The sequence below is a fragment of the Mirounga leonina genome, unplaced genomic scaffold, assembly GCF_011800145.1.
Source record: "Mirounga leonina isolate KUSES-001 unplaced genomic scaffold, KU_Mleo_1.0 Mir_128, whole genome shotgun sequence".
NCBI lineage: Eukaryota > Metazoa > Chordata > Mammalia > Carnivora > Phocidae > Mirounga > Mirounga leonina.
This window is the reverse complement of record NW_023270320.1, coordinates 39,951,643-39,963,500: the sequence shown is the minus strand read 5'-3', so window position 1 is coordinate 39,963,500 and position 11,858 is coordinate 39,951,643. Positions and strand designations below refer to the sequence as shown.

Sequence of the window (11,858 nt, the reverse complement as noted above, 5' to 3'; positions counted from 1 at the left end):
CAGTAGTCTGTTACCCGCTCAAAATACTGTGTCGCGGGGGCGCCTGGGTGGCTCAGTCGTTAAGTGTCTGCCTTCGGCTCGGGTCATGATCCCGGGGTCCTGGGATCGAGCCCCACATCGGGCTCCCCGCTCGGCCGGAAGCCTGCTTCTCCCTCTCCCGCTCCCCCTGCTTGTGTTCCCTCTCTCACTGGGTCTCTGTCAAATAAATAAACCAAATCTTAAATGTTTTTTTTTTTTTTAAGATTTTATTTATTTGCGAGAGAGAGAATGAGAGACAGAGAGCATGAGAGGGAGGAGGGTCAGAGGGAGAAGCAGACTCCCTGCCGAGCAGGGAGCCCGATGCGGGACTCGATCCCGGGACTCCAGGATCAAGACCTGAGCCGAAGGCAGTCGCTTAACCGACTGAGCCACCCAGGCGCCCCATAAATAAACAAAATCTCAAAAAAAAAAAAAATACTGTGTCGCCAGGATGCCTCCTGGTCCCGTTTTAAATGGGGGTGTTTGATTTTATTCCCCATTAGATCGAATGTGCCACTTACAATCCCGAACCTTGCTTGAATAATGAGGCTCAGCCGGATTCGCTGTCCACGGCGCACGGCTTCCTGTGGGTAAGACGAGCTGTGTGTCTATAATGTGGGTTCCTGAGGGGTCTGTGGTTAGTGTGGGTTTGAGAGGTTCAAATGCAGAACTTGCCGTTGGTCGCCGCATGTCCCGGGCTGTGTTTATACACATGGAAGTCACAAACCACAAGAGAGGACTGAACGCTTTTGGAAAAGGTGTCCAAGTTTCAGGAATTAAAATGTTTCTGTCTTTTTTTTTTCATCTAAAGTTTTACCAGATTAGATTCAGCCCAGAGACAACCAATTTAGCTGATGTGAGAGTAATTTAAATATTTCTTTAATTTGGGTGGCTAAATTGCATGGGGTTTTTTACCCCCTTCCAAGACATTGCTGGCTTTTTACACTGGAAACTTTGCAATTAAAATTAATTTGTTCCAAATGAAATACTGCATTTGAATTATGCTGCCATCGCAATGGGCCTTTCTGGTTCTTGCAAACGGGAGATGATCCTTGTGCACTGTGTTTTGAGGTCTCCTGGGGTGCCCCCCAGACCTGCTCCCCGATGGCTGCCCTGCTGTCCTCCGGCACCGCACCCTGACCACCTCCTCCAGGCGCCCTGCCCTCAGGTGACCTCTACCTTCCCACAGCCCCAGCCTCTGTGTGGTCGGTGCTCCTCCCTGAGCGTCGAGAAGGAGCAGGCCAAGTAACTGGGCCGTTCTGTGCACCCAGCTGTGAAGGACTGGATGGGCTTATTTCCCTAAGGTTTTCGAATTTTAGCAGAGTTTTCCCATCACTCGGACCGTAGTTGGTGCCTCATTCCCTCTCCTGCTCGCATCCCCACCCCCACTCGCCCCGCCAGCCCGAGCAGGGCTTGGAGGTTTGGCACCCTTCCCCTGGAAGGCTGTCAAAGCAGGACGCTTCTTTGTGGCATGGAAACGCTTTGGTAGAGTATGGGGGGTGGGACGACGTTGCCAAAGCTGGCCCAGAGGAAATGGGAGCTGGGAGCCTCAGTGCCCGCCCCACCCCCCGGGCCGGCTTTCCCTCCAGGACCCTGAGTGCTCTGTCCTGTTGATTCTTCCGTTAACAAGATGTGACTCTTTCCCACTGAAAAAACAATTGGACTTCAAGTCGGGAACGAAGCTTGTGGGGTGGCCAGTGACCCGGCAGATAGGTTCGCGGGGGTGCCCGCGGCCCGCCAGCGTCCCAGGGCCATGGCACGGGGCCTCGGACTCACACGCTGGTGACCACGCTGGGAGGCGCTCTGACGCGCTCTCTTTTTAAGGCCTTGTTTCCCTGGGTGAGCGTGTCTGACGCTGGGCTTAGTTTAAGACCGGTTCTCACTGTGCCTGAGCCGGCCGCCACCGCTACGGTTTCTCAGGGATAGAAATAGGAACTAAAACCAAAACCAAAACCAAAACTGGGCTCTCGTTCCGAAAATTAAAAGGGAAAGTAACCCCATACATTGAAAAGGAGAGGCGGGCTCTGCTAGCAGATGGTGTAAACAGCTCTCGATTCTGTGAAGTGTGTTGGTTCCCGTGGCGACACGAATTCTCCCGGTGGCCACGGAGGTCAGGGGTCGGTGTGCTGTGGAAGTTCCAGGCACTCCTCTCCCCCCGCCAGATCGGAAGCTGCACCAGCCAGATGGGCCAGATTGCCATCGTCTCGTTTCAAAACTCCAACCCCAAAGTCATTGAGTGCTTCAACGTGGAGTCTCGGGTCCTGTGCATGGTGTTCATCCCCGCGGAGGAGCGGCACGCGGAGCCCGAGACCGCGGCCGGGAGGGCGCCGGGCGTGCCCACCATCTGCCTGGGGACCGAGGAGGGGAGGTGAGCCCCGCGCTGCTCCACCAGGAGGAGCTCGACGAGCCGGGTCGGTCAGTCACCCCCCGTCTGTTAGGGGCTACACCACGCGGCGGGATCGGCTCGGTCGCCGCCCGCCCGTGGGAATGACCGCGGGAAACCCCAAGGAGGAATGGCGACTGCAGGGAACGTCCCAGTTCTGCCTGGCGGCTTCCCCTGACCGGTCTCTTCTTGGTCCTGCTTTTACAAGTAGCTGACTGCTCACGTTTGGAGTCTAACGGGGCCTGGTCCGTGCCGCACAGGGACTCCACCCTGCCACCATTCAGAGGCGCTTTACGGCGGTTTTCCTGATGTGAACTCACTAGGAGGAAGTAATTTCTTCCACAGTTTCTCCTTCACAATATGGGACGAGATTGGGTGGCAGCAGAGTGCGCGTGCGGGGTGGGGGCTGGAGTTGCTGGGCACGCTCGTGTGGGCCCTGCCGCCCGAGCGCACGCCCGCCCGCCCGCCCGACACACGCGCTTACTGGCTCTTGTGTCTCTCTCGAAGCATTTCCGTTTATAAAAGCAGTCAAGGCTCCAAGAAGGTGCGTCTGCAGCACTTCTTCACCCCGGACAGGTCCACGGTCATGAGCCTCGCCTGCACGCCCCAGAGCCTGTACGCCGGCCTGGTCAACGGTGCCGTGGCCGTCTACGCGAAAGCAGAAGGTAATTGTGTCTACACGTCCAGTCTCGTGGCGGTTTCTGGGGGTTTGCTGTGGACGGAGCTTCATATTCCTGGGCCACGTCCCCGCGAGCGTCTGTCACCGCGCGTCCCAAGGCACGTGCAGCTTGCTCAACCCCAAGAGGACAGTGCGAAGCGTGAGCACCCCCAGCCGCCCCAGCCGCACGGGTGGGAAGTGGTTTCAGACACGGGTCTCCCGGCCCACGCCTCCCCGTTCTACAAAGTGCTGAGGTCCGTGTGCGTCCTTCCCCCGAGGGCTGAGACCCCGGCCCCCTCGCTGCCCCTGCCCTCACTCAGGGCTGCGAGGCTTTGTCTTCTTGGGTGGAGGGGACCGCAGGCTGCCCGCGTGAGTGTCTGGACCAGGTCTGTGCCCAACGGTCAGGACCACCTGGATGCATGTGCTGGCCGTCGTCCCTCCTGCTTGGGCTCCTCCTCTTGTCTCGGGCTTGGCCCAGGGTTCCGGTGGGTTCCGGGGACACCAGAGGGTCACAGTGCGGGTCTGCAGCCTCCTGGGGCACATGGGTATCTCCAGTGTGGGCACCGGGTCGCGGATCCTGGCGGTGGAGGCGGGGAGCCATCCAGCCGCTCTGCCTCCTGCCTCACCTGCGGCTGCAGATGGGAGCAAGTCCCACTTCTCCCACCCGGGGACGAACAGTTCACCGAGGGTAAACGGCGCTCAGGGTGCCCGGGGAGCACTGGGAGGTGCCGGGTCTGAGCCTTCTGCAGGGAGGAGGTGGAGCCGAGCCTGAGGGGCGCCCGTCACTGTCCAGGGGCAAGGGAGCCCTGCCTGCACACCCAGGGATAGAGAGCTGGGAAGGGCGGGAAGCCTGTGCGCCGCCGAGACCCGGGAGCACCCGGGTTTAGGGCCCGGCCAGCAGGTGTGCCCCGTGGAGTGAGCACTGCGGCTCGGACGCGAGGTTTGTCTGTGGGCTCAGCTGTATTTAGAATGAAGTACGCGTTGCTTTAGGTGCAGGTGAATATTTATCGTGGCATCGCTCTGTGTTTCTTTTCCCCACTGTCTCTGGCTTGGGTGGTGCGCTCACGGTGTGCTTTCTGCTGCTCTGGCAGAGATGGACTTCGTGGGAATTGCTGACCTCTGGAAGTCTGCAAGTACCGTGATTTCAGTTGTGTCTCCTGAGCTTCCTAAATTGACTTGGGATATTGATGTCTATTTCTCCCAGTGCAATGAATTTATTCAGGGCTTATATTTATTTAATTTGGGGCTGGTGAAACCTTCTCTCTTTCCCCCAGCTTTACTGAGACATAATTCACATATAACACGGCGCACGTTTAAGGTTTGGATCCGCGTATGCGCTGCAGAACCATCGCCGCTGCATTAGCTAACCCCCGCCTCCCATCACGTACGTACCGTTTCTCTTCCCGTGGTAAGAGCACTTCGGATCCTCTCTCTTACAACTGGGACGCTCATAACGCAGTGTTGTGGACTCTCGGGTCTGTGCGGTGCGTTAGGTCCCCAGGACTCACCCTCTGGCTGCCAGTGTGTGCCTTTAAGCACCATCTCCCCCACCCGCGCCCCATCCTCTATGGCCTCCCCTCTGTATTTCTGCGAGCTGGAGGTTTTTAGCTTCCATACATGAGTGAGATCATGTGGTATTCGTCTTTCTCTGTCTCACTTACCTCACGGAGCATAATGCCCTCAAGGCTCCTCCGTGTCCTTACAGGCAGTAGGGTTTCCTTGGTTTTCATGGTGAATAATATTCCACAGCACATCTCTATCCAGTCAACCATCGATGGACACTTAGAGCTTCTCCCTGTGCTGCGGATTGTGAATAATGCCGCGGCAAACATGGGGGTGCATCTGCCTTTTCTAACTGGTGTTTTCATTTCCTTCGGATCAGTCCCCAGGAGTGGGATTGCTGGGTCGGAGGGTGGCTCTGTTTTAATCTCTCGAGGAACCTCACGCTGTTCTCCAGAGTGGCTGCTCGGTTTACGTTCCCACCGACAGTGCACATGGGCTCCCTTTCCTCCATGTTCTCACCAACTCTTGTTACCTCTTGTCTTTTGGAGGACGGCCATTCCCACAAGGGTTCGTTTCTCTGCTGCTGAGCGCTGTTGAGCACGCGTTCACGTGCGCACCCGGGGGCCATCTGAATGTCGTCTTTGGAGACAGGTCTCTTCTCGGCAGTTGTGTTCTCCGAGGTGGGAGACTTGCCTGGCTGGAGGCCACCGCCCTTTGCACCACTTCTCAGCCAAGCACTGTTGCAAGTCTTTGACTTTTAGGGAGCTTGAAATCTGGAATTCTGTAGGCTCAAAATGTAATCCTTATGTAGTGGGGCCCACCGTGGTTGGGCAGCCTGGTTGAGCACTCAGGTCTAGAGTGCAAACTCCAAGGAGAGGCTGTCCCCAGGCAGGTGGACTGTCAGCTGGAGCTGACGCCCACAGCCCAGTGCCCAGTGGTGTGCCCTCCCTGCCACCCCCAGGGGATTTTGTGCAAGGGCCCAGAGCCCGGGATCTGCAGAAAGAGTAACTTAGGTGCTCAGAGAACAAAGTTCAATTGTTAGAAGTTAATCCTTAAGCAAAATAGCATGTCTGCAGCAGATTTCTTGCTTCAGAGGACTCGGCAGTGGCCATGTGACGGCCATCCGAGGACGCAGACACCGTGGGGCAGTCAGGTGGAGCGCGCGTCCTCGGCCCTGCACTCTCAGGCCCTTGTGTGTGTTGGGGAGAATTGTATCCCCACCCCGAACTGCTGTAATCCCATCGGAAGTGAAGGCTGCAGGGCTTCGTAGGGTTGTGAGTCCTGGATGAAAAAGCCTGTGTGCATGTGTGTGCACGTGGGACTGCGTGTGGGTGCATGTAGGACTATGTGTGTGCATGTGTGTGCACGTGGGACTGCGTGTGTGCATATATGTGTGTGCCAGTGGGTCTGCCTGTGGTTCTGCTCACATGTGCACGTATGACTGCACGCATGTGTATGCATGTGTGGCTGTGCACGCGTGACTGTGTGTGTGCGTGTGCTTAACCGCATAATGATACCCCGGTTTCGGTGCAGATCTTACATGTGAACGGCAGGTCAGTATCCACTGGAACCGATCATTGTCCGGCAGCATCTTTTGGCCTAATTGCAGCATAAAAGCACTTCCACTACAGTTGAATCGTAACTTGAAAGTAGGCTACAAAGTCCAAAACTTGCCGAGGTGCCTCTTGGTGTCTGCACGCCTCGGCTAAGGCAGGTCCTCATGAACAGGGTTTGGATGAAAAGGTTCAGTGGTTCAAGTATAGAACCCAGCAGCAAGCACTCGGTTTGGAGCCAAGACCTTGCCCCCTTCCTTGAGCAGAGTGCTTTATTTGGTTAGGATCAGAGGCGTTGGCGGACTAACAGTGATAGTTGTGTTCTTAGGCAGCGTGGCTTAATTAATGGTTACTTTGAAAATCTAAGAATGTATTTTAATGTTTCACGGGGTAATTACACAGCCACTTTGAAAACGTTTGTGAAGTCTTGCTTTAAATATTTTTTATTGCCATCCCCGTTGCCTGTTGACTCACACTTCATATAAAGTGTGACAAACCTCATCAGTAGGTCTTTGGAAATATTTTCAAAGCAAAATATTGCATCCCTGCCTGTGCTGGAGGAATGGAGTGAGTTCGGGAGAAGTGAGGGAAGCCTCTTCCCCCAGTTCTTTTTTTTTTAATGCACTAAAGATGTGGTGGGTCCTGACAACACAGTCTGTGGCCAGGGGTATCTCAAAGGGAAGAACCGGTCGCGGGAAAATGGAAGCCTCGTCGCACGCTGATTCGGATATAGAACCTTGTACTGACGACTGAGCCGTTCTGTGTGTTGTCGTTGTAGATGAGAGGACTCACCGCGCACCTGCGTGCCGGGCACGGCGCTGAGCTCTTTGATCGCTTGGTCGCGCCTCATGCTCTCACGCAGCCCCGAGGGCGCGTGGCGGTATTGTCCCCACGTTACAGGGAAGAAAGCCGAGACGCAGGGTGAATGATTCATAGCAGGTGGCCGGACTGGGCTCAGAACGTTGCTCCATTACTGAGTTAGGTTGCCTCATGGACATGGTGCCAACTCCTCGAGCTCTGGACACCCAGACCCAGGTGTCAGCCTCACAATTACCAATGGTATTTTGCTTGTTATTTAAAATGGTCTGTGGGGTGCCTGTCTGGTTTGGTTGGTAGAGCCTGTGTCTCTTGATCCCGGGGTCGTGAGTTCCAGCTCCATGTTGGGTGTAGACCTTACTTAAAAAAAAAAAGACAAGCATAAAATGATCTGTGATCCTTTCCCCCAGGCCCTGTGCACGGATAACTGAATCTGAATGAAAGTAAAATTTTTTTTTAAGATGGATCCTGGAATTCTGAACCTCAGAAAGTGATAAAATTAGGCGTCCTGCCAGTTAGAAGTCTCGTCATGACGGAGGACACGCTGTGGGCAGCTTCTGGAGGCCAGGTGTTCACAATCAGCACCGAGACCCACACGACAGAGGTAAGTCGTTCTAAGTGAGTCCCGGCATGAAGAGATGCGTTTCTAGAACCCGCCCCACTTGAGCTCCAGTGCTGGCGGTCAGGGAGCCCTGGCCTGTGGTGGGGCAGGCAGCCTCTCGCCCGTGGCCCTCCCAGATCTGTCTGTGAAAGGCAAGATTAACTGGATAATTCAGCTGACCGTCGTGTAGCCATGTGTCCGTGGAAGAATTGTTCATCGTTTACCTGCTAATTAACACAAACACACTACTTTAAAAAATGTATTTAGTATGAACATAATAGAGAGTCTTCGAGGACACGGGGAAAATTGGCCCCAGGTCAGGTGGCCCTTCCAGTCAGTGCAACACTTGGATTATTCAGTGAAGGATCAGGAGACAGCCCGCCATGTGGAAATGTGGAGCCGTGCCCCAGGGTCTTTTCCCTCCTAAACGTTCCAGATGGAGGTAATTTTAAAACATAAACAAAATCACAAACTTAGCTAGAAAGCAGTAGAATGTTTGCGTTACTCTGCATTGGGGGAGATTTCCTAAGCATGACACATGCTCTGAAGTTGCCATAATAAAGAAAACAATGAACGTGGTCAAGTTTTAGGACCTTTTTTGTTCACATTTAATAAGTGTGCGTGTTTGTACAGAAAGAAAGTTTTGTAAATGACAAATGGAGAAAATACCGTCCATCTCTGTGACCGAGAGTTAATGTCCTTAATAGAAAAAGAGTTCTTACGAAACTTGAGGAAAAAGAAGCGAAGTTGTCCCTGACCATTCCTTACCTCCCCTCTAAGTAAACTCAGATACTAATGGTACTGTTCTCAGCCAATGGAATGAATCACGTCACGACTAAAAATCCCTCCGACCATCACATGAAAGGTAGTAGAGAAAGGAACCCGCTCAGGGGAGGGATCGCCTTGATCTCCGCAAGCGCGCTGTGGGCACGTTGCCGTGACTGGTGTGAACCTCCGCAAGCTTGTGAGAAACTCTAGTCATTATGGACTCCTGAAAATGTTTGTCCAGACCCTCCTTAGGAAGGATGATCCGTTCCGCAGGGTGGGGACCTTCAGCCATGTTGCCAGTGCTCACTGAGACGTGTTTTAAGACACGCGTGAAGCCTACTCTGGGACACGCTTGGCGGCACGTTCTGTGATCTTAGAAGGTGGGGTGTCAGCCTCCGGCCCGGAGCTCCTTCACGTGCCAGAGCACGGGCGGACGGCGGTCAGGGGAGCGGGCAGTCCATGCGGACGTGGGCGGATGGTCTTAGGCTGCGCGAGCCGGCTGAGGGGGCAGTGGAGGGCGTGCCCTGGCAGGTCACCAGGTGCGGCAGCCAGACCCGCGGGGCACAGCACCTCCCGTTGGACCACAGATAGCTCTTCTGGGTTTTGTCCCAGATGTGCTTCACCGGCATCCTGCAAGACAGAAAGGCAGCCAGTCGTGGCTCTGGCCACGCAGACTGTGGGTGGGAAGACAGGAATCGTGGCTATGATGCCAAGAACACAGCGCCGACAGAGCAGTCTAAGTTATTCCCGCCTGAGAACCCACACGAGGCCGGGCTGTCCAGGCGGAGCAGGGATCCCTGGAAGGGAAGGAGCGGAGCACCTCAGGCGGGAGGACGGCGTGGGCGAGTCCGGCGGCGTGGTGGGGGGTGCGGTTGGCACAGGAGCGGGCAGAACACCGAGGAGCCGGGGCTTCTCTCCCCGGGGCCTGTGAGTCCTCGCAGGGGGCCCGTTGGGGTCACTGTGCTGGAGGCGTCCCACGGAAGGCAGAGTGTCTGGCTGGCTTCCTTGGGGCGCATGTGTCCTTCCTGCCGGGACGCCCCCCTGCCGCGGGCGATGGTGAGCCGCTGAGGGGTTTAATGTGCAGATGTTCTGACCTTCCTGTTCCCTGAAGGTCGGTTTGCCGGCAGTTTAGGGGGTGCTGCCGGAGACCACCCACACGGAGGAGCGAGTCGGGGGGACCCCACGGGACCCGCGGGCCTGCGGAGGGTGCGGCTCTGGGAAGAAGCACACGGCAGTGGTCATGGTCAGTGCGCGACCCCAGCACCCCACGCTCCCGTGGTGCTTAGCACGGAGGCGCGTGACGTGACCAATAAGACAGAGAACGGACGACGAACAGCAGGGAATGAATCACTTGCCAGAAAGCAGTGAAAGGTGGACGTGGCCCAGGAGCACTGCTGGGAACATTCTAGAAATAGTTCTGGGCCCGGGCCTGCTGGATTCGATCGAGGGCCAGCAACCTCTGCTGTGCTGACGGGTGGTGGTGACCGTGGGCAGCGCCGGCCTGTCCTTGCAGGGGGAGGGGGAGCGTGCAGGGGTGCGTGCCTGTCTCCCGCAGCCCGGCCCGTCCTCTGCCGCCCCGCGGCTGTGAGGTGTAGTTAACCCTCCGCTTCCTGCAGCCCTCGCATTGGGAATTCTGTACTGGTTCCCGAGAGACAAAATGGAACTTTCTTCCCGCAGAGGGGTGAAGCCTCATCTGTCCCTGTGATGGCCGTGGAGTGGGGTGTCCAGGCCAGCTCGGAACGTGGGGGCCCTGCTCCCTGTCTGGGTTCCTCGGGGCGCAGGTGGACAAGGGCCCTGCCGCCAACTGCGGTGGAAATGCCCGTGTTCACCCTCTGCTCGGCTCACGGGGTGCCATGCAGGGCGCGGGGCGGTGAGGGGTGAAGCCCGGCGACCCCTTTCTGTGTGGGGTGGGCACACAAGATGTATAAATACGGCCTCCTCGGTGGGTGATGGGCTCTGAAACCTCCCCCCTGTTTCGTGATGTTGGGGAACAGCCCTGAGATCAGAGAGGCAAGCCCATCTCGTTTCCTGCTGGTTGGAGGATCGTGCAGGATTTGATCTGCCGCAGAGCTCAGGGGCTGCTTGAAGATGCCGTGTCTTCACACCGACTCTGCAATCTTCACCCCTGCACGCCCCTTCTCCAGACCTGTCAGGGAGTGCTGCTTGCTGCCCGCCCGGGGCTCCCCGTCTGTACTGCAGCCAAGTTAGAAAATTCCCGTCACGGGCCCGCATGGAGCAGGGTCGGCAGGACCGAGCCAAGGGGCAGAGCTCGGCCAGATGCTCTGGAAGGAAGGACCTGGTCCTGCAGAGAGGTGGAAGGTGGCCTTCGGGGACCAGGCCAGGCGTGGGTGCAGACCCAGAGCCCCGCGGGCAGCCCACGAGGGCTCGGAGCAGTGGGGTCTGGCAGGCCTTCACAGGGCTCACCCAAGGCCGGGGCGTGGGCCTGCATTCCCTGCTCAGGGTTTGGGGAAGGGGCTGCCGGCTCCACACTGGTGTCCCAGGGAGCTGGCTGGCATTCATGTTCCCAGACCTTCCCGTTCCCCGCTCCCGTGTCGCTCTCGCTTTCCCGCTCACCAACCTGCCAGTGACCGTTGGGCCGCATCTCGGCGGTGGGTAGGCCTTCCAGCAGGCTTTTGGGGTTCACGGTCACTGGGAAGTACTGTGAATACTGCTTGGGAGCGGGAACGAGGGCAGTTTGATTGCTACTGTGTGTCTTGCTGACACGGAGGTCCCTGTGGTTTTGGAATAGTGGCCCCCTCGCTGTAGGTCCTTGGGGGTCACACTGAGCCCCTCTGGAGTGCCGGCTGGCCACTCGCGGCCAGGACAGCCGTACGACCTGGGGGTTAAGATGTGCAGTGGGCCAGCAGCAGCGGGCAGTGACCTGGCGGCAAGGCCCCGGCTGCAGCCAGAGCCCCGTGCATCGCTTCTCTTTTATTTCCCCAGAATCAGCTCGAGGCCCACCAGGAAGAAGGCATGGTGGTCTCCCACATGGTCATCGCCGGCGTGGGGATCTGGATCGCCTTCACCTCTGGGTCCACGCTTCGCCTCTTTCACACCGAGACACTCAAGCATCTGCAGGACATCAACATAGCCACCCCCGTTCACCATATGCTGCCAGGTAATTGGATCCGGATGGGGAAGGTCCTGAGGGAGGAGATGGGGGGCGTGGAGTGCAGGCGCGGCCCCTTCCAGGCCAGGACACAGGAGTCAGTCTGTGCATTAGCATAGAGCCCAATTAGAGCACGGTTTTGATGGCTCAGAAGCCTGTGACCATAGATGTTGCTTGTAGTTGAGCCTCATAAGACCAGACCGTGAGAGCAAGGACCTCAGCTTGAAGAACAGCAAGAAGGAAAAGAGTCACTTTTTAGTAGAGAGGGCTCTCGGGGGAAGCCAGAGACGCAGCATCTCAGCTGGGAGCCCACCAGGCACAGAGTGGGAAGGGTGCCCCCAGCAGAGGGGATAAAACAGGACAAGGTGCAGCAATGGGACTGTGGGGACAGCAGGTAGCTAGTGTGTGTGCACGTGGCCAGTGTGCATATGCGTGGAGCTGATGTGGGT

At 56.9% G+C, this 11,858-nt stretch overlaps 1 protein-coding gene across 8 annotated transcripts in view; it reads left to right on the top strand.

Moving 5' to 3' along the window:
* Positions 1-11,858, top strand: part of ARHGEF10 (Rho guanine nucleotide exchange factor 10) — a 103,929-nt gene that overhangs the window by 81,578 nt on the left and 10,493 nt on the right. For 7 of the 8 annotated variants that reach the window (XM_035004326.1, XM_035004325.1, XM_035004323.1 and 4 more), the window contains 5 exons: positions 522-608; positions 2,181-2,386; positions 2,909-3,066; positions 7,393-7,535; positions 11,244-11,418. In XM_035004326.1, the coding sequence (XP_034860217.1) occupies positions 522-608; positions 2,181-2,386; positions 2,909-3,066; positions 7,393-7,535; positions 11,244-11,418 (769 nt within the window). The remainder of the gene's footprint in view (positions 1-521; positions 609-2,180; positions 2,387-2,908; positions 3,067-7,392; positions 7,536-11,243; positions 11,419-11,858) is intronic. The other variant, XM_035004324.1, reaches the window with a different exon arrangement.